This window comes from Scomber japonicus, chromosome 2 (assembly GCF_027409825.1).
Source record: "Scomber japonicus isolate fScoJap1 chromosome 2, fScoJap1.pri, whole genome shotgun sequence".
Classification (NCBI taxonomy): Eukaryota; Metazoa; Chordata; class Actinopteri; order Scombriformes; family Scombridae; genus Scomber; species Scomber japonicus.
Genome location: NC_070579.1, coordinates 15285 through 36002, shown reverse-complemented (window position 1 = coordinate 36002; position 20718 = coordinate 15285). Strand labels below are relative to the sequence as shown.

Sequence of the window (20718 nt, the reverse complement as noted above, 5' to 3'; positions counted from 1 at the left end):
AGAATTTTATTGATCTAGAACCCTGTAAGACTAGAACCTTATTGATCTAGAACCCTGTAAGACTAGAACCTTTGTTTATGAGTAGAACCTTTATTTAAGACTAGACCCTTATCTGTGTATCATGGATGTATTATATCTAGAACCCTGATTTAACAGATCGGTATTGATGATTATCGATCTAGAACCCTGTAAGACTAGAACCTTTGTTTACATCTAGAACCCTGTAAGACTAGAACCTTCTTGGTCTAGAACCCTGTAAGACTAGAACCTTTGTTTACATCTAGAACCCTGTAAGACTAGAACCTTTGTTTACATCTAGAACCCTGTAAGACTAGAACCTTTGTTTACATCTGGAACCCTGTAAGACTAGAACCTTATTGATCTATAACCCTGTAAGACTGGAACCTTATTGGTCTAGAACCCTGTAAGACTAGAACCCTGTAAGACTAGAACCTTTTTGGTCTAGAACCCTGTAAGACTAGAACCTTATTGATCTAGAACCCTGTAAGACTAGAACCTTATTGATCTAGAACCCTGTAAGACTAGAACCTTTGTTTACATCTAGAACCCTGTAAGACTAGAACCTTCTTGGTCTAGAACCCTGTAAGACTAGAACCTTTGTTTACATCTAGAACCCTGTAAGACTAGAACCTTTGTTTACATCTAGAACCCTGTAAGACTAGAACCTTTGTTTACATCTGGAACCCTGTAAGACTAGAACCTTATTGATCTATAACCCTGTAAGACTGGAACCTTATTGGTCTAGAACCCTGTAAGACTAGAACCCTGTAAGACTAGAACCTTTTTGGTCTAGAACCCTGTAAGACTAGAACCTTATTGATCTAGAACCCTGTAAGACTAGAACCTTATTGATCTAGAACCCTGTAAGACTAGAACCTTTGTTTACATCTAGAACCCTATGAGACTAGAACCTTATTGATCTAGAACCCTGTGAGACTAGAACCTTATTGAGAAGAGAAAAAAACAAACTGAGGAACCAAAAAACTTTATTTACAAAAATCTTAACAAACAAAAAAACTCAAAAACTAATAAAAAGTAAAAACAGGAAACAGGAAGTGAGGGGGCGGGACTCCGGCGTCTTCAGATCAGATCAGCCACTGCAAACAATCAATAATCAACCATCAGTGACATCATCGTAATCAGTGACATCATCGTAATCAGCGACATCATCGTAATCAGCGACATCATCGTAATCAGTGACATCATCGTAATCAGTGACATCATCGTACCGTTCATGGGCATCTCGTCGATCTGGGTGGAGTAATACTGCTCGATGTCTCGCAGGATCCTGATGTCGTCGTTCTTCACAAAGTTAATCGCCACGCCCTTACGACCGTAACGCCCGGACCGACCAATCCTGGAGCACAGAGGTCAGAGGTCAAACTCATATTCTAACCCTAACCCTTTTACTCATACCTGTACAGGGACTAGTTGGTGTGGAGGGATACGTACAGGGACTAGTTGGTGTGGAGGGGACTAGTTGGTGTGGAGGGATACGTACAGGGACTAGTTGGTGTGGAGGGATACGTACAGGGACTAGTTGGTGTGGAGGGATACGTACAGGGACTATTTGGTGTGGAGGGATACGTACAGGGACTAGGTGGTGTGGAGGGATACGTACAGGGACTAGTTGGTGTGGAGGGATACGTACAGGGACTAGTTGGTGTGGAGGGATACGTACAGGGACTAGGTGGTGTGGAGGGATACGTACAGGGACTAGTTGGTGTGGACGGATACGTACAGGGACTAGTTGGTGTGGAGGGGACTAGTTGGTGTGGAGGGATACGTACAGGGACTAGTTGGTGTGGAGGGGACTAGTTGGTGTGGAGGGATACGTACAGGGACTAGTTGGTGTGGAGGGATACGTACAGGGACTAGTTGGTGTGGAGGGATACGTACAGGGACTAGTTGGTGTGGAGGGATACGTACAGGGACTAGTTGGTGTGGAGGGATACGTACAGGGACTAGGTGGTGTGGAGGGATACGTACAGGGACTAGTTGGTGTGGACGGATACGTACAGGGACTAGTTGGTGTGGAGGGGACTAGTTGGTGTGGAGGGATACGTACAGGGACTAGTTGGTGTGGAGGGGACTAGTTGGTGTGGAGGGATACGTACAGGGACTAGTTGGTGTGGAGGGATACGTACAGGGACTAGTTGGTGTGGAGGGATATGTACAGGGACTAGTTGGTGTGGAGGGGACTAGTTGGTGTGGAGGGATACGTACAGGGACTAGTTGGTGTGGAGGGGACTAGTTGGTGTGGAGGGATACGTACAGGGACTAGTTGGTGTGGAGGGATACGTACAGGGACTAGTTGGTGTGGAGGGATACGTACAGGGACTAGTTGGTGTGGAGGGATACGTACAGGGACTAGTTGGTGTGGAGGGATACGTACCTGTGTATGTACAGCTCTCTGTTGTTCGGCAGGTCGTAGTTGATGATCAGAGACACCTGAGGAACGTCTAACCCTCGCGCCCAAACATCCGTCGAGATCAGAACACGGCTGAGGAGAGAGTGATGTCACTATGATGTCACTATGATGTCAGAGTAACGTGACATCATGAGGTAGCATGTAGCATGTAGCATGTAGCTCACCTGGCTCCTGACCGGAACTCCTTCATGATGGACTCTCTCTCTTTCTGAGGCATGTCTCCGTGCATCGACGACACCGTGAAGTTCGCCTCACGCATCTTCTCCGTGAGCCAGTCCACCTGCAGCACACACGTGCACGTTACACACACGCACGTTACACATGCACACGCACGTACGTTAGACACGCACGTTAGACACGCACACGCACGTTAGACACGCACGTTAGACACGCACACGCACATTACACACACACACACACACACACGCATCTTCTCCGTGAGCCAGTCCACCTGCAGCACACACACGTGCACGTTAGACACGCACACGCACGTTAGACACGCACACACACGCACGTTACACACACGCACACGCACGTTAGACACGCACGTTACACATGCACGTTACACATGCACACGCACGTTAGACACACACACACACGCATCTTCTCCGTGAGCCAGTCCACCTGCAGCACGCACACGCACGTTAGACACGCACGTTAGACACGCACGTTAGACACGCACGTTACACACACACACATCTCCGTGAGCCAGTCCACCTGCAGCACGCACACGCACGTTAGACATGCACGTTACACACACGCACGTTAGACACACACACACACGCATCTTCTCCGTGAGCCAGTCCACCTGCAGCACGCACACGCACGTTAGACATGCACGTTACACACACGCACGTTACACACACACACGCATCTTCTCCGTGAGCCAGTCCACCTGCAGCACGCACACGCACGTTAGACACGCACACGCACGTTAGACATGCACGTTACACATGCACACGCACGTTACACATGCACGTTACACATGCACACGCACGTTACACACGCACGTTAGACACGCACACGCATGTCACACAGGTATGTAGCTTGTAGCATGTAGCATGTTACCTTTCTCTTGGTGTTGGGTTAGCATGTAGCATGTAGCATGTTACCTTTCTCTTGGTGTAGCGTGTAGCATGTAGCGTGTAGCATGTAGCATGTAGCATGTTACCTTTCTCTTGGTGTTGCAGAAGGGTTAGCGTGTAGCGTGTAGCATGTAGCGTGTTACCTTTCTCTTGGTGTTGGGTTAGCATGTAGCGTGTAGCATGTAGCATGTTACCTTTCTCTTGGTGTTGCAGAAGGATTAGGGTGTATGTATGTAGCATGTAGCATGTAGCATGTAGCGTGTAGCATGTAGCATGTAGCATGTTACCTTTCTCTTGGTGTTGCAGAAGATGACGGCCTGGGTAATCGTCAGAGTGTCGTACAGATCACACAGCGTGTCAAACTTCCACTCCTCTCTCTCCACCGCCACGAAGAACTGCTTTATACCCTCCAGAGTCAACTCATCACTGCAGGGGGGGGGGGGGGGGGGGGGAGAGAGAGAGGGGGGGGGGGGAGACAGACAGAGAGAGAGAGAGAGAGAGAGTTAGTTTACATGTCTAGAGGTGTTCTGGAGGGTTCCAGGGTTAGGGTTCTGGAGGGTTCCAGGGTTAGGGTTCTGGGGGTTCTGGAGGGTTCCAGGGTTAGGGTTCTGGAGGGTTCCAGGGTTAGGGTTCTGGGGGTTCTGGAGGGTTCCAGGGTTAGGGTTCTGGAGGGTTCCAGGGTTAGGGTTCTGGAGGGTTCCAGGGTTAGGGTTCTGGAGGGTTCCAGGGTTAGGGTTCTGGGGGTTCTGGAGGGTTCCAGGGTTAGGGTTCTGGAGGGTTCCAGGGTTAGGGTTCTGGAGGGTTCCAGGGTTAGGGTTCTGGGGGTTCTGGAGGGTTCCAGGGTTAGGGTTCTGGAGGGTTCCAGGGTTAGGGTTCTGGAGGGTTCCAGGGTTAGGGTTCTGGAGGGTTCCAGGGTTAGGGTTCCAGGGTTAGGGTTCTGGGGGGTTCCAGGGTTAGGGTTCTGGAGGGTTCCAGGGTTAGGGTTCTGGAGGGTTCCAGGGTTAGGGTTCTGGGGGGTTCCAGGGTTAGGGTTCTGGGGGGTTCCAGGGTTAGGGTTAGGGTTCTGGAGGGTTCCAGGGTTAGGGTTCTGGAGGGTTCCAGGGTTAGGGTTCTGGAGGGTTCCAGGGTTAGGGTTCTGGAGGGTTCCAGGGTTAGGGTTCTGGGGGGTTCCAGGGTTAGGGTTCTGGAGGGTTCCAGGGTTAGGGTTCTGGAGGGTTCCAGGGTTAGGGTTCTGGAGGGTTCCAGGGTTAGGGTTCTGGGGGGTTCCAGGGTTAGGGTTAGGGTTCTGGAGGGTTCCAGGGTTAGGGTTCTGGAGGGTTCCAGGGTTAGGGTTCTGGAGGGTTCCAGGGTTAGGGTTCTGGAGGGTTCCAGGGTTAGGGTTCTGGGGGGTTCCAGGGTTAGGGTTCTGGGGGGTTCCAGGGTTAGGGTTCTGGAGGGTTCCAGGGTTAGGGTTCTGGAGGGTTCCAGGGTTAGGGTTCTGGAGGGTTCTGGACTCACCGTTTGACCAGGATGCGGATCGGGTCGGTCATGAACTTGTTGGTCATCTCCAGGATCTCGTGCGGCAGCGTGGCGCTGATCAGAACCACCTGAGTGGCCGGAGGAAGGTACCGGTACACATCATAGATCTGCTCCTTGAAGCCTGAGACACACACACACACATTAATACACACACACACACACACACACACACACACATTAATACACACACACACACACACACATTAATACACACACACACACACACACATTAATACACACACACACACACACACACACACACACACACACACATTAATACACACACACACAGAGACACAGACACTGTTCATATTAATCTGTCCAGCCTGTGACATCACAGCGGGGGGAGGGTCAGGTGACATCACAGCGGGGGGGGGGGGGTTAGGTGACATCACAGCGGGGGGGGGGGGGGGGGGGGGCTCACCTTTGTTCAGCATCTCGTCGGCTTCGTCCAGAACCAGCATCTTAATGGCTCTCGTCCTCAGACTGCGACGGCGAATCATATCTGAGGAAACAGCAGCCGACCAATCAGCTCTCAGCTCAGTCAGAGGCCGACCAATCAGCTCTCAGCTCACACGTTTAATAGGTCATAAATGCTGATTAGCATAAACTGATTGGTAGGGGGCGGGGCTTCATGATTGGTAGGGGGCGGGGCTTCAGCGGGCTCGGAGGCCACGCCCACAGCGTTTGGTAGCAGAGAAGGAGGCCGGGTGGTTAACAACACACCCCCCCCCCCCCCCCCCGCAGAACACATTTATTACTTTACTAACCCTAACCCAGGACAGGAAGTCCTGCAGCATTTTATTGTGAAAGTTAACGGACAGGAAGTCCTGCAGCATTTTATTGTGAAAGTTAACGGACAGGAAGTCCTGCAGCATTTTATTGTGAAAGTTAACAGACAGGAAGTCCTGCAGCATTTTATTGTGAAAGTTAACGGACAGGAAGTCCTGCAGCATTTTATTGTGAAAGTTAACGGACAGGAAGTCCTGCAGCATTTTATTGTGAAAGTTAACGGACAGGAAGTCCTGCAGCATTTTATTGTGAAAGTTAACGGGATGCTCTTTGAGGTTTGTGTCTGACTTCCTGTCGGTTGCCGTGGAGCCCAGCAGGAAGTCACGTGACTCACCGAACACGCGGCCGGGCGTCCCGGAGACGACGTGCTGGCCGTAGTCCAACTTCCTGATGTCCTCGCCCACGTTGGTCCCTCCGATGCAGGCGTGGCATTGGACGTTCATGTAGTCCCCCAGCGCCAGCAGCACCTGCCAATCACAGCCCAGATCACTCACAGCACAGCCAATCACAGCACAGCCAATCACAGCCCAGATCACTGACCATGGGGGCGGGACTTACCTTCTGGATCTGTCCTGCCAGCTCTCTGGTTGGAGCAAGAATCAGAGCCTGAGTCTCCCTCACCTGCAGGGGCATGACATCATCAACACATCAGCATGACATCATCAACACATCAGCATGACATCATCATATCAGCATGACATCATCATTACATCAGCATGACATCATCAACACATCAGCATGACATTATTACATCAGCATGACATCATCAACACATCAGCATGACATCATCATTAAATCAGCATGACATCATCATTACATCAGCATGACATCATCACTACATAAAAAAACTGTTCCTGCGTTCTATAGACTGTCCCTACGTTCCATAAACTGTCCCTACGTTCCATAAACTGTCCCTACGTTCCATAAACTGTCCCTACGTTCTATAAACTGTCCCTACGTTCTATAAACTGTCCCTACGTTCTATAAACTGTCCCTACGTTCTATAGACTGTCCCTACGTTCTATAAACTGTCCCTACGTTCTATAAACTGTCCCTACGTTCTATTAACTGTCCCTACGTTCTATTAACTGTCCCTACGTTCTATAGACTGTCCCTACGTTCTATAAACTGTCCCTACGTTCTATAAACTGTCCCTACGTTCTATTAACTGTCCCTACGTTCTATTAACTGTACCTACGTTCTATAGACTGTCCCTACGTTCCATAAACTGTCCCTACGTTCTATAGACTGTCCCTACGTTCCATAGACTGTCCCTACGTTCTATAAACTGTCCCTACGTTCTATAAACTGTCCCTGCGTTCTATAAACTGTCCCTACGTTCCATAAACTGTCCCTACGTTCTATAGACTGTCCCTACGTTCCATAAACTGTCCCTACGTTCTATAAACTGTCCCTACGTTCTATAGACTGTCCCTACGTTCTATAGACTGTCCCTACGTTCCATAAACTGTCCCTACGTTCTATAAACTGTCCCTACGTTCTATAGACTGTCCCTGCGTTCTATAAACTGTCCCTACGTTCTATAAACTGTCCCTACGTTCTATAGACTGTCCCTACGTTCCATAAACTGTCCCTACGTTCTATAGACTGTCCCTACGTTCTATACACTGTCCCTACGTTCTGTAAACTGTCCCTACGTTCTATAGACTGTCCCTACGTTCTATAGACTGTCCCTACGTTCCATAAACTGTCCCTACGTTCTATAGACTGTCCCTACGTTCTATAGACTGTCCCTACGTTCCATAAACTGTCCCTACGTTCTATAGACTGTCCCTACGTTCTGTAAACTGTCCCTACGTTCTATAGACTGTCCCTACGTTCTATAGACTGTCCCTACGTTCCATAAACTGTCCCTACGTTCTATAGACTGTCCCTACGTTCTATAAACTGTCCCTACGTTCTATAAACTGTCCCTACGTTCTATAGACTGTCCCTACGTTCTATAGACTGTCCCTACGTTCTATAAACTGTCCCTACGTTCTATAAACTGTCCCTACGTTCTATAGACTGTCCCTGCGTTCCATAAACTGTCCCTGCGTTCTATAAACTGTCCCTACGTTCTATAAACTGTCCCTACGTTCTATAAACTGTCCCTGCGTTCTATAGACTGTCCCTACGTTCTATAAACTGTCCCTACGTTCTATAAACTGTCCCTACGTTCTATTAACTGTCCCTACATTCTATAAACTGTCCCTACGTTCTATTAACTGTCCCTACATTCCATAAACTGTCCCTACATTCCGTAAACTGTCCCTACGTTCTGTAAACTGTCCCTACGTTCTGTAAACTGTCCCTACGTTCTATAAACTGTCCCTACGTTCTATAAACTGTCCCTACGTTCTATAAACTGTCCCTACGTTCTGTAAACTGTCCCTACGTTCTGTAAACTGTCCCTACGTTCTATAGACTGTCCCTACGTTCTATAGACTGTCCCTGCGTTCTATAAACTGTCCCTACGTTCTATAAACTGTCCCTGCGTTCTATAAACTGTCCCTACGTTCTATAAACTGTCCCTACGTTCCATAAACTGTCCCTGCGTTCTATAGACTGTCCCTACGTTCTATAGACTGTCCCTGCGTTCTATAAACTGTCCCTACGTTCTATAGACTGTCCCTACGTTCCATAAACTGTCCCTGCGTTCTATAAACTGTCCCTACGTTCTATAGACTGTCCCTACGTTCTATAAACTGTCCCTACGTTCTATAGACTGTCCCTGCGTTCTATAGACTGTCCCTACGTTCTATAAACTGTCCCTACGTTCTATAAACTGTCCCTACGTTCTATAGACTGTCCCTACGTTCCATAGACTGTCCCTACGTTCTATAAACTGTCCCTGCGTTCTATAGACTGTCCCTACGTTCTATAGACTGTCCCTACGTTCTATAAACTGTCCCTGCGTTCTATTAACTGTCCCTGCGTTCTATAAACTGTCCCTACGTTCCATAAACTGTCCCTACGTTCTATAAACTGTCCCTACGTTCCATAAACTGTCCCTGCGTTCTATTAACTGTCCCTACGTTCTATTAACTGTCCCTACGTTCTATTAACTGTCCCTACGTTCTATAAACTGTCCCTGCGTTCTATTAACTGTCCCTGCGTTCTATTAACTGTCCCTACGTTCTATAAACTGTCCCTGCGTTCTATAAACTGTCCCTACGTTCTATAGACTGTCCCTACGTTCTATAAACTGTCCCTACGTTCTATTAACTGTCCCTGCGTTCTATTAACTGTCCCTGCGTTCTATAAACTGTCCCTGCGTTCTATAAACTGTCCCTACGTTCTATAGACTGTCCCTACGTTCTATATACTGTCCCTACGTTCTATAAACTGTCCCTACGTTCTATAAACTGTCCCTGCGTTCTATTAACTGTCCCTGCGTTCTATTAACTGTCCCTGCGTTCTATTAACTGTCCCTGCGTTCTATAGACTGTCCCTACGTTCTATAGACTGTCCCTACGTTCCATAGACTGTCCCTACGTTCTATAAACTGTCCCTACGTTCTATAAACTGTCCCTGCGTTCTATAAACTGTCCCTACGTTCCATAAACTGTCCCTACGTTCTATAAACTGTCCCTACGTTCCATAAACTGTCCCTACGTTCTATTAACTGTCCCTACGTTCTATAGACTGTCCCTACGTTCCATAAACTGTCCCTACGTTCTATTAACTGTCCCTGCGTTCTATTAACTGTCCCTACGTTCTATAGACTGTCCCTATGTTCTATAAACTGTCCCTATGTTCTATAAACTGTTCCTACGTTCCATAAACTGTCCCTACGTTCTATAAACTGTTCCTATGTTCTATGTGAGCAGACACTGACCTGGATGTCCAGACACTGCAGCACAGACACGCAGAACGTGGCTGTCTTTCCAGTTCCAGACTGAGACCTGCGGTGATCAGAGAACATTAACAGGGTGAGGAACAGGGTGGAGGAACAGAGTGGAGGAACACAGTGAGGAACAGGGTGGAGGAACAGTGAGGAACAGGGTGAGGAACACAGTGAGGAACAGGGTGGAGGAACACAGTGAGGAACAGGGTGGAGGAACAGGGTGGAGGAACACTGTGAGGAACAGGGTGAAGGAACAGCTGGAGGAACAGGGTGGAGGAACAGGGTGAAGGAACACTGTGAGGAACAGGGTGGAGGAACAGAGAGAGGAACAGAGAGAGGAACAGGGTGGAGGAACAGGGTGGAGGAACAGGGTGGAGGAACACAGTGAGGAACAGGGTGAGGAACAGCTGGAGGAACAGGGTGGAGGAACAGGGTGGAGGAACAGAGTGGAGGAACAGAGTGGAGGAACACAGTGAGGAACAGGGTGGAGGAACACAGTGAGGAACAGGGTGGAGGAACACAGTGAGGAACAGGGTGAGGAACACAGTGAAGGAACAGGGTGGAGGAACACAGTGAGGAACAGGGTGAAGGAACAGCTGGAGGAACAGGGTGAAGGAACACTGTGAGGAACAGGGTGGAGGAACAGAGAGAGGAACAGGGTGGAGGAACAGGGTGAAGGAACAGCTGGAGGAACAGGGTGAAGGAACACTGTGAGGAACAGGGTGGAGGAACAGAGAGAGGAACAGGGTGGAGGAACAGGGTGGAGGAGCAGGGTGAGGAACAGAGAGAGGAACAGGGTGGAGGAACAGGGTGGAGGAACAGGGTGGAGCAACAGGGTGAGGAACACAGTGAGGAACAGGGTGAAGGAACAGGGTGGAGGAACACTGTGAGGAACAGGGTGAAGGAACAGGGTGGAGGAACAGGGTGAAAGAACACTGTGAGGAACAGGGTGAGGAACAGCTGGAGGAACAGGGTGGAGGAACAGGGTGAGGAACACAGTGAGGAACAGGGTGGAGGAACAGGGTGGAGGAACAGGGTGAAGGAACACTGTGAGGAACAGGGTGGAGGAACAGAGAGAGGAACAGGGTGGAGGAGCAGGGTGAGGAACAGAGAGAGGAACAGGGTGGAGGAGCAGGGTGAAGGAACACGGTGGAGGAACAGGGTGGAGGAACAGAGTGAAGGAACAGAGTGAAGGAACAGGGTGAGGAACAGAGAGAGAAACAGCTGGAGGAACAGAGTGAAGGAACACGGTGGAGGAACAGGGTGGAGGAACAGGGTGGAGGAGCAGGGTGAAGGAACAGAGAGAGAAACAGCTGGAGGAACAGGGTGGAGGAACAGGGTGAAGGAACAGGGTGAAGGAACAGGGTGGAGCAACAGGGTGAGGAACAGCTGGAGGAACAGGGTGAAGGAACAGAGTGGAGGAACAGGGTGAGGGACAGGGTGGAGGAACAGGGTGGAGGAACAGGGTGAGGGACAGAGTGGAGGAACAGGGTGAAGGAACAGGGTAGAGGAACAGGGTGGAGGAACAGGGCTAAGGAACAGGGTGGAGGAACAGGGTGGAGGAGCAGGGTGAAGGAACAGGGTGGAGGAACACTGAGGAACAAGGTGGAGGAACAGGGTGAGGAACAGAGTGGAGGAACACTGAGGAACAAGGTGGAGGAACAGGGTGGAGGAACAGGGTGGAGGAGCAGGGTGAAGGAACAGGGTGGAGGAACAGGGTGAGGAACAGAGTGGAGGAACAATGAGGAACAGGGTGGAGGAACAGGGTGGAGGAACAGGGTGAGGGACAGAGTGGAGGAACACAGTGAGGAACAGGGTGAGGGACAGAGTGGAGGAACAGGGTGAAGGAACAGGGTGGAGGAACAGGGTGGAGGAACAGGGTGAAGGAACAGGGTGAAGGAACAGGGTGAAGGAACAGGGTGGAGGAACAGGGTGGAGGTTCTGGGTTCTTACTGAGCGATGACATCACGGCCTTTAATGATCTGTTTGATGGCTCTCTGCTGGATCGCTGACGGCTTCTCAAAACCTGAAACACACAAAGACTCAGCTCAAAGAATCGTTCTGGTTCCACTCGGAGAACATCATCAGGTTCTAGCTGCTAACTGCTGGTAGAACAGAGAGGAGGAATAAAGTAGTAGTATTCCTGCAGTAGAACAGAGAGGAGGAATAAAGTAGTAGTATTCCTGCAGTAGAACAGAGAGGAGGAATAAAGTAGTAGTATTCCTGCAGTAGAACAGAGAGGAGGAATAAAGTAGTAGTATTCCAGTAGAACAGAGAGGAGGAATAAAGTAGTAGTATTCCTGCAGTAGAACAGAGAGGAGGAATAAAGTAGTAGTATTCCTGTAGAACAGAGAGGAGGAATAAAGTAGTAGTATTCCTGCAGTAGAACAGAGAGGAGGAATAAAGTAGTAGTATTCCTGCAGTAGAACAGAGAGGAGGAATAAAGTAGTAGTATTCCTGCAGTAGAACAGAGAGGAGGAATAAAGTAGTAGTATTCCTGCAGTAGAACAGAGAGGAGGAATAAAGTAGTAGTATTCCTGCAGTAGAACAGAGAGGAGGAATAAAGTAGTAGTATTCCTGTAGAACAGAGAGGAGGAATAAAGTAGTAGTATTCCTGTAGTAGAACAGAGAGGAGGAATAAAGTAGTAGTATTCCTGTAGAACAGAGAGGAGGAATAAAGTAGTAGTATTCCTGTAGTAGAACAGAGAGGAGGAATAAAGTAGTAGTATTCCTGCAGTAGAACAGAGAGGAGGAATAAAGTAGTAGTATTCCTGCAGTAGAACAGAGAGGAGGAATAAAGTAGTAGTATTCCTGTAGAACAGAGAGGAGGAATAAAGTAGTAGTATTCCTGCAGTAGAACAGAGAGGAGGAATAAAGTAGTAGTATTCCTGCAGTAGAACAGAGAGGAGGAATAAAGTAGTAGTATTCCTGCAGTAGAACAGAGAGGAGGAATAAAGTAGTAGTATTCCTGCAGTAGAACAGAGAGGAGGAATAAAGTAGTAGTATTCCTGTAGAACAGAGAGGAGGAATAAAGTAGTAGTATTCCTGTAGTAGAACAGAGAGGAGGAATAAAGTAGTAGTATTCCTGTAGTAGAACAGAGAGGAGGAATAAAGTAGTAGTATTCCTGCAGTAGAACAGAGAGGAGGAATAAAGTAGTAGTATTCCTGTAGAACAGAGAGGAGGAATAAAGTAGTAGTATTCCTGCAGTAGAACAGAGAGGAGGAATAAAGTAGTAGTATTCCTGCAGTAGAACAGAGAGGAGGAATAAAGTAGTAGTATTCCTGTAGTAGAACAGAGAGGAGGAATAAAGTAGTAGTATTCCTGCAGTAGAACAGAGAGGAGGAATAAAGTAGTAGTATTCCTGTAGAACAGAGAGGAGGAATAAAGTAGTAGTATTCCTGTAGTAGAACAGAGAGGAGGAATAAAGTAGTAGTATTCCTGTAGTAGAACAGAGAGGAGGAATAAAGTAGTAGTATTCCTGTAGAACAGAGAGGAGGAATAAAGTAGTAGTATTCCTGTAGAACAGAGAGGAGGAATAAAGTAGTAGTATTCCTGCAGTAGAACAGAGAGGAGGAATAAAGTAGTAGTATTCCTGTAGAACAGAGAGGAGGAATAAAGTAGTAGTATTCCTGCAGTAGAACAGAGAGGAGGAATAAAGTAGTAGTATTCCTGCAGTAGAACAGAGAGGAGGAATAAAGTAGTAGTATTCCTGTAGAACAGAGAGGAGGAATAAAGTAGTAGTATTCCTGTAGAACAGAGAGGAGGAATAAAGTAGTAGTATTCCTGCAGTAGAACAGAGAGGAGGAATAAAGTAGTAGTATTCCTGCAGTAGAACAGAGAGGAGGAATAAAGTAGTAGTATTCCTGTAGAACAGAGAGGAGGAATAAAGTAGTAGTATTCCTGTAGAACAGAGAGGAGGAATAAAGTAGTAGTATTCCTACAGTAGAACAGAGAGGAGGAATAAAGTAGTAGTATTCCTGCAGTAGAACAGAGAGGAGGAATAAAGTAGTAGTATTCCTGCAGTAGAACAGAGAGGAGGAATAAAGTAGTAGTATTCCTGTAGTAGAACAGAGAGGAGGAATAAAGTAGTAGTATTCCTGCAGTAGAACAGAGAGGAGGAATAAAGTAGTAGTATTCCTGCAGTAGAACAGAGAGGAGGAATAAAGTAGTAGTATTCCTGCAGTAGAACAGAGAGGAGGAATAAAGTAGTAGTATTCCTGTAGAACAGAGAGGAGGAATAAAGTAGTAGTATTCCTGCAGTAGAACAGAGAGGAGGAATAAAGTAGTAGTATTCCTGCAGTAGAACAGAGAGGAGGAATAAAGTAGTAGACTCTCTGTAAACAGAGGCTAACGTTAGCTGCTCCTCTGTCTGAGCTAGCTGAACCTCCGTACAGCTGAGAGATGATGGAAAGTTAACTCCAGAGCTAAAGCTAACTGTTAGCTCCAGAGCTAAAGCTAACTGTTAGCTCTAGAGCTAAAGCTAACTCTCTGTATATAACAGTTAGGGTATATTTGGGGCCTACCGTAGGCGTGAATGCCCCGCAGCAGGATTAGGGGTATATATTAGGGGTATATATATATATACAGGGTATATATTAGGGGTATATATTAGGGGTGCTAGGGTATATTTGGGCCTACCGTAGGCGTAGATGCCCCGCAGCAGGTCCTCGCGCAGGCCCATGGTATCAAAGGTGGGGGTAACATCCACCTCCTCGCTGGTCTCAAACTCCACCTTGGTCATGTCCTCCTCCTTCAGGAGCCTTTTCCTGCCCTGCGGCCCCGCTGCAGCCATCATTACCGGGACTCGAAGCCGTTAAATACGTTAAATTACCGGGAAGCTGGAGACTGTCCGCGAGGTCTGGAGCAAAGCGCACGCGATCTACCGGTGACGCACGAGGTAAGCGACGCCGTGACGACGTCACATCCGGTTGACAAACCGGTAACATCAAAATCCTCCAAAAAATGATAATAGTGATAGTGTTGTAATGTTGTAATGTTGTAATGTTGTAATGTTATAATATTATAATGTTATAATGTTATAATGTTATAATGTTGTAATGTTATAATGTGTTACCGTACCGTCCTCTTCCTCTCCTCCTGGTCGGGTCTCGGGGGGGCAGCAGCCTAAGCAGGAAGCCCAGACTTCCCTCTCCCCAGCCACTTCGTCCAGCTCTTCCCGGGGGACCCCGAGGCGTTCCCAGGCCAGCCGAGAGACATAGTCTCTCCAGCGTGTCCTGGGTCTCCTACCGGTGGGACGGGCCCTGAACACCTCACCAGGGAGGCGTCCGGGAGGCATCCTGACTAGATGCCCGAGCCTCCTCATCTGGCTCCTCTCAACGTGGAGGAGCAGCGGGTCTACTCCGAGCTCCTCCCGGATGACCGAGCTTCTCACCCTATCTCTAAGGGAGAGCCCAGCCAGCCTACGGAGGAAGCTCATTTCAGCCGCTTGTACCCGCCATCTTGTTCTTTGGGTCACGACCCAAAGCTCATGACCAGAGGTGAGGGTAGGAACCCAAAGCTCATGACCAGAGGTGAGGGTAGGAACCCAAAGCTCATGACCAGAGGTGAGGGTAGGAACCCAAAGCTCATGACCAGAGGTGAGGGTAGGAACCCAAAGCTCATGACCAGAGGTGAGGGTAGGAACCCAAAGCTCATGACCAGAGGTGAGGGTAGGAACCTTTCGGCTCAGCTCTCTCTTCACCACGACGGATCTGTGCAGAGTCCACATTACTGCAGACATCGCACCGATCCGCCTGTCGGTCTCATGCTCCATCCTTCCCTCACTGTGAACAAGACCCCGAGGTACTTCAACTCCTCCACTTGGGGCAGGATCTCATCCCCGACCCGGAGAGTGCACTCCACCCTTTTCCGGTTGAGGACCATGGACTCGGGTTTGGAGGTGCTGATTCTCATCCCGGCCGCTTCACACTCAGCTGCGAACCGATCCAGTGAGAGTTGGAGGTCACGGTCTGATGAAGCCAACAGGACCACATCATCCTCCCCCACCATCGGAGCCAACTCACCACCAGGTGGTGATCAGTTGACAGCTCCGCCCCTCTCTTCACCCGAGTGTCCAAGACATGCGGCCGCAAGTCCGACGACACGACTACAAAGTCAATCATGGAACTGCGGCCTAGGGTGTCCTGGTGCCAAGTGCACATATGGACCCCCCCCCCCCCCCCTTATGCTTGAACATGGTGTTCATTATGGACAACCTGTGACCAGCACAGAAGTCCAATAACAGAACACCGCTCGGGTTCAGATCGGGGGGGGGGCGTTCCTCCCAATCACACCCCTCCAGGTCTCACTGTCGGTGCCAACGTGGGCGTTGAAGTCCCCCAGCAGAACGAGGGAATCCCCAGAGGGAGACTCTCCAGCCCCCCCTCCAAGGAGTCCAAGAAGGGTGGATACTCTGAGCTGCTGTTCGGACCATAGGCACAGACAACAGTCAGGATCCGCCCCCCCACCCGAAGGCGGAGGGAGGCCACCCTCTCGTCTACCGGGGTAAACTCCAACGTACAGGCACCAAGCCGGGGGGCAATAAGTATTGCCACCCCCGCCCGGCGCCTGACACCAGTGGCAACTCCAGAGTGGACGAGAGTCCAACCCCTCTGGAGGAGACTGGTTCCAGACTGGTTCCAGACTGGTTCCAGACTGGTTCCAGACTGGTTCCAGACTGGTTCCAGAGCCCTTGCTGTGCGTCGAGGTGAGGCCGACCACCAGCTCAGGCTCCTTCCCCGCCAGAGAGGTGACGCTCCACGTCCCTAGAGCTAGCTTCTGCAGCCGAGGGTCGGACCGCCAAGGTCCCCGCCTTCAGCTGCCGCCCAGCTCACAGCACACTCGACCCCGATAGTAGTGATAGTGAGGGGTAGTAGTGATAGTGAGGGGTAGTAGTGATAGTGAGGGGTAGTAGTGATAGTGAGGGGTAGTAGTGAGGGGTAGTAGTGATAGTGAGGGGTAGTAGTGATAGTGAGGGGTAGTAGTGAGGGGTAGTAGTGATAGTGAGGGGTAGTAGTGATAGTGAGGGGTAGTAGTGATAGTGAGGGGTAGTAGTGAGGGGTAGTAGTGATAGTGAGGGGTAGTAGTGATAGTGAGGGGTAGTAGTGAGGGGTAGTAGTGATAGTGAGGGGTAGTAGTGATAGTGAGGGGTAGTAGTGATAGTGAGGGGTAGTAGTGAGGGGTAGTAGTGATAGTGTTCATGAGGGGTAGTAGTGATAGTGAGGGGTAGTAGTGATAGTGAGGGGTAGTAGTGAGGGGTAGTAGTGATAGTGAGGGGTAGTAGTGAGGGGTAGTAGTGATAGTGAGGGGTAGTAGTGAGGGGTAGTAGTGATAGTGAGGGGTAGTAGTGATAGTGAGGGGTAGTAGTGATTGTGTTCATGAGGGGTAGTAGTGATAGTGAGGGGTAGTAGTGATAGTGAGGGGTAGTAGTGATAGTGAGGGGTAGTAGTGATAGTGAGGGGTAGTAGTGATTGTGTTCATGAGGGGTAGTAGTGATAGTGAGGGGTAGTAGTGATAGTGTTCATGAGGGGTAGTAGTGATAGTGAGGGGTAGTAGTGATAGTGAGGGGTAGTAGTGATAGTGAGGGGTAGTAGTGATAGTGAGGGGTAGTAGTGAGGGGTAGTAGTGATAGTGAGGGGTAGTAGTGAGGGGTAGTAGTGATAGTGAGGGGTAGTAGTGATAGTGAGGGGTAGTAGTGAGGGGTAGTAGTGATAGTGAGGGGTAGTAGTGATAGTGAGGGGTAGTAGTGATAGTGAGGGGTAGTAGTGAGGGGTAGTAGTGATAGTGAGGGGTAGTAGTGATAGTGAGGGGTAGTAGTGAGGGGTAGTAGTGATAGTGAGGGGTAGTAGTGATAGTGAGGGGTAGTAGTGATAGTGAGGGGTAGTAGTGAGGGGTAGTAGTGATAGTGTTCATGAGGGGTAGTAGTGATAGTGAGGGGTAGTAGTGATAGTGAGGGGTAGTAGTGATAGTGAGGGGTAGTAGTGATAGTGTTCATGAGGGGTAGTAGTGATAGTGAGGGGTAGTAGTGATAGTGAGGGGTAGTAGTGAGGGGTAGTAGTGAGGGGTAGTAGTGATAGTGAGGGGTAGTAGTGATAGTGAGGGGTAGTAGTGAGGGGTAGTAGTGATAGTGAGGGGTAGTAGTGATAGTGAGGGGTAGTAGTGATAGTGAGGGGTAGTAGTGAGGGGTAGTAGTGATAGTGTTCATGAGGGGTAGTAGTGATAGTGAGGGGTAGTAGTGATAGTGAGGGGTAGTAGTGATAGTGAGGGGTAGTAGTGATAGTGTTCATGAGGGGTAGTAGTGACAGTGAGGGGTAGTAGTGAGGGGTAGTAGTGATAGCGAGGGGTAGTAGTGATAGTTAGGGGTAGTAGTGATAGTGAGGGGTAGTAGTGATAGTGAGGGGTAGTAGTGATAGTGAGTGGTAGTAGTGATAGTGAGGGGTAGTAGTGATAGTGAGGGGTAGTAGTGATTGTGTTCATGAGGGGTAGTAGTGATAGTGAGGGGTAGTAGTGATAGTGTTCATGAGGGGTAGTAGTGATAGTGAGGGGTAGTAGTGATAGTGAGGGGTAGTAGTGATAGTGAGGGGTAGTAGTGAGGGGTAGTAGTGATAGTGAGGGGTAGTAGTGAGGGGTAGTAGTGATAGTGAGGGGTAGTAGTGATAGTGAGGGGTAGTAGTGATAGTGAGGGGTAGTAGTGATAGTGTTCATGAGGGGTAGTAGTGATAGTGAGGGGTAGTAGTGATAGTGTTCATGAGGGGTAGTAGTGATAGTGAGGGGTAGTAGTGAGGGGTAGTAGTGAGGGGTAGTAGTGATAGTGAGGGGTAGTAGTGATAGTGAGGGGTAGTAGTGATAGTGAGGGGTAGTAGTGAGGGGTAGTAGTGAGGGGTAGTAGTGATAGTGAGGGGTAGTAGTGAGGGGTAGTAGTGAGGGGTAGTAGTGATAGTGAGGGGTAGTAGTGAGGGGTAGTAGTGATAGTGAGGGGTAGTAGTGAGGGGTAGTAGTGATAGTGAGGGGTAGTAGTGATAGTGAGGGGTAGTAGTGATTGTGTTCATGAGGGGTAGTAGTGATAGTGAGGGGTAGTAGTGATAGTGAGGGGTAGTAGTGATAGTGAGGGGTAGTAGTGAGGGGTAGTAGTGATAGTGTTCATGAGGGGTAGTAGTGATAGTGAGGGGTAGTAGTGATAGTGAGGGGTAGTAGTGAGGGGTAGTAGTGAGGGGTAGTAGTGATAGTGAGGGGTAGTAGTGATAGTGAGGGGTAGTAGTGATAGTGTTCATGAGGGGTAGTAGTGATAGTGAGGGGTAGTAGTGAGGGGTAGTAGTGATAGTGAGGGGTAGTAGTGAGGGGTAGTAGTGATAGTGAGGGGTAGTAGTGATAGTGAGGGGTAGTAGTGAGGGGTAGTAGTGATAGTGAGGGGTAGTAGTGATAGTGAGGGGTAGTAGTGATAGTGAGGGGTAGTAGTGATAGTGAGGGGTAGTAGTGATAGTGTTCATGAGGGGTAGTAGTGATAGTGAGGGGTAGTAGTGAGGGGTAGTAGTGATAGTGAGGGGTAGTAGTGAGGGGTAGTAGTGAGGGGTAGTAGTGATAGTGAGGGGTAGTAGTGAGGGGTAGTAGTGATAGTGAGGGGTAGTAGTGATAGTGAGGGGTAGTAGTGATAGTGAGGGGTAGTAGTGATAGTGTTCATGAGGGGTAGTAGTGATAGTGAGGGGTAGTAGTGATAGTGAGGGGTAGTAGTGAGGGGTAGTAGTGATAGTGAGGGGTAGTAGTGAGGGGTAGTAGTGATAGTGAGGGGTAGTAGTGATAGTGAGGGGTAGTAGTGATAGTGTTCATGAGGGGTAGTAGTGATAGTGAGGGGTAGTAGTGAGGGGTAGTAGTGATAGTGAGGGGTAGTAGTGAGGGGTAGTAGTGATAGTGAGGGGTAGTAGTGATAGCGAGGGGTAGTAGTGATAGTTAGGGGTAGTAGTGATAGTGAGGGGTAGTAGTGATAGTGAGGGGTAGTAGTGATAGTGAGGGGTAGTAGTGATAGTGAGGGGTAGAAGTGATTGTGTTCATGAGGGGTAGTAGTGATAGTGAGGGGTAGTAGTGATAGTGAGGGGTAGTAGTGAGGGGTAGTAGTGATAGTGAGGGGTAGTAGTGATAGTGAGGGGTAGTAGTGATAGTGAGGGGTAGTAGTGAGGGGTAGTAGTGATAGTGAGGGGTAGTAGTGAGGGGTAGTAGTGATAGTGAGGGGTAGTAGTGATAGTGAGGGGTAGTAGTGATAGTGAGGGGTAGTAGTGATAGTGAGGGGTAGTAGTGATAGTGTTCATGAGGGGTAGTAGTGATAGTGAGGGGTAGTAGTGAGGGGTAGTAGTGATAGTGAGGGGTAGTAGTGAGGGGTAGTAGTGATAGTGAGGGGTAGTAGTGATAGCGAGGGGTAGTAGTGATAGTTAGGGGTAGTAGTGATAGTGAGGGGTAGTAGTGATAGTGAGGGGTAGTAGTGATAGTGAGGGGTAGTAGTGATAGTGAGGGGTAGAAGTGATTGTGTTCATGAGGGGTAGTAGTGATAGTGAGGGGTAGTAGTGATAGTGAGGGGTAGTAGTGAGGGGTAGTAGTGATAGTGAGGGGTAGTAGTGATAGTGAGGGGTAGTAGTGATAGTGAGGGGTAGTAGTGAGGGGTAGTAGTGATAGTGAGGGGTAGTAGTGAGGGGTAGTAGTGATAGTGAGGGGTAGTAGTGATAGTGAGGGGTAGTAGTGATAGTGAGGGGTAGTAGTGATAGTGAGGGGTAGTAGTGAGGGGTAGTAGTGATAGTGAGGGGTAGTAGTGATAGTGAGGGGTAGTAGTGAGGGGTAGTAGTGATAGTGAGGGGTAGTAGTGATAGTGAGGGGTAGTAGTGAGGGGTAGTAGTGATAGTGAGGGGTAGTAGTGATAGTGAGGGGTAGTAGTGATAGTGAGGGGTAGTAGTGAGGGGTAGTAGTGATAGTGAGGGGTAGTAGTGATAGTGTTCATGAGGGGTAGTAGTGATAGTGAGGGGTAGTAGTGAGGGGTAGT

The 20718-nt window shown here is 49.0% G+C and overlaps 1 protein-coding gene across 1 annotated transcript; it reads right to left on the bottom strand.

Annotated features, from left to right (window-relative positions):
- Nucleotides 1-990: 990 nt before the first annotated feature.
- On the bottom strand, nt 991-14594 carry eif4a3 (eukaryotic translation initiation factor 4A3). Its single transcript, XM_053338535.1, has 12 exons — nt 14337-14594; nt 11651-11723; nt 9689-9755; nt 6406-6468; nt 6182-6314; nt 5480-5560; nt 5035-5176; nt 3825-3963; nt 2617-2732; nt 2417-2524; nt 1251-1378; nt 991-1118 (listed from the first exon to the last, which is right to left on the bottom strand). The coding sequence occupies exons 1-12, from the start codon at nt 14491-14493 to the stop codon at nt 1102-1104; spliced, it is 1224 nt and encodes a 407-aa protein (XP_053194510.1). The 5' UTR covers nt 14494-14594; the 3' UTR covers nt 991-1101.
- Between the last annotated feature and the right edge of the window lie 6124 nt (nt 14595-20718).

Coding starts and splice junctions, on each gene's coding strand:
- eif4a3 (XM_053338535.1), bottom strand. CDS start 14,493: ATGATGGCTGCAGCGGGGCCGCAGGGCAGGAAAAGGCTCCTGAAGGAG. Junction 11,724..14,336: donor GCGGGGCATCTACGCCTACG/GTAGGCCCAAAT, acceptor TGTGTGTTTCAG/GTTTTGAGAAGCCGTCAGCG. Junction 6,315..6,405: donor TGGCAGGACAGATCCAGAAG/GTAAGTCCCGCC, acceptor TGTGATTGGCAG/GTGCTGCTGGCGCTGGGGGA.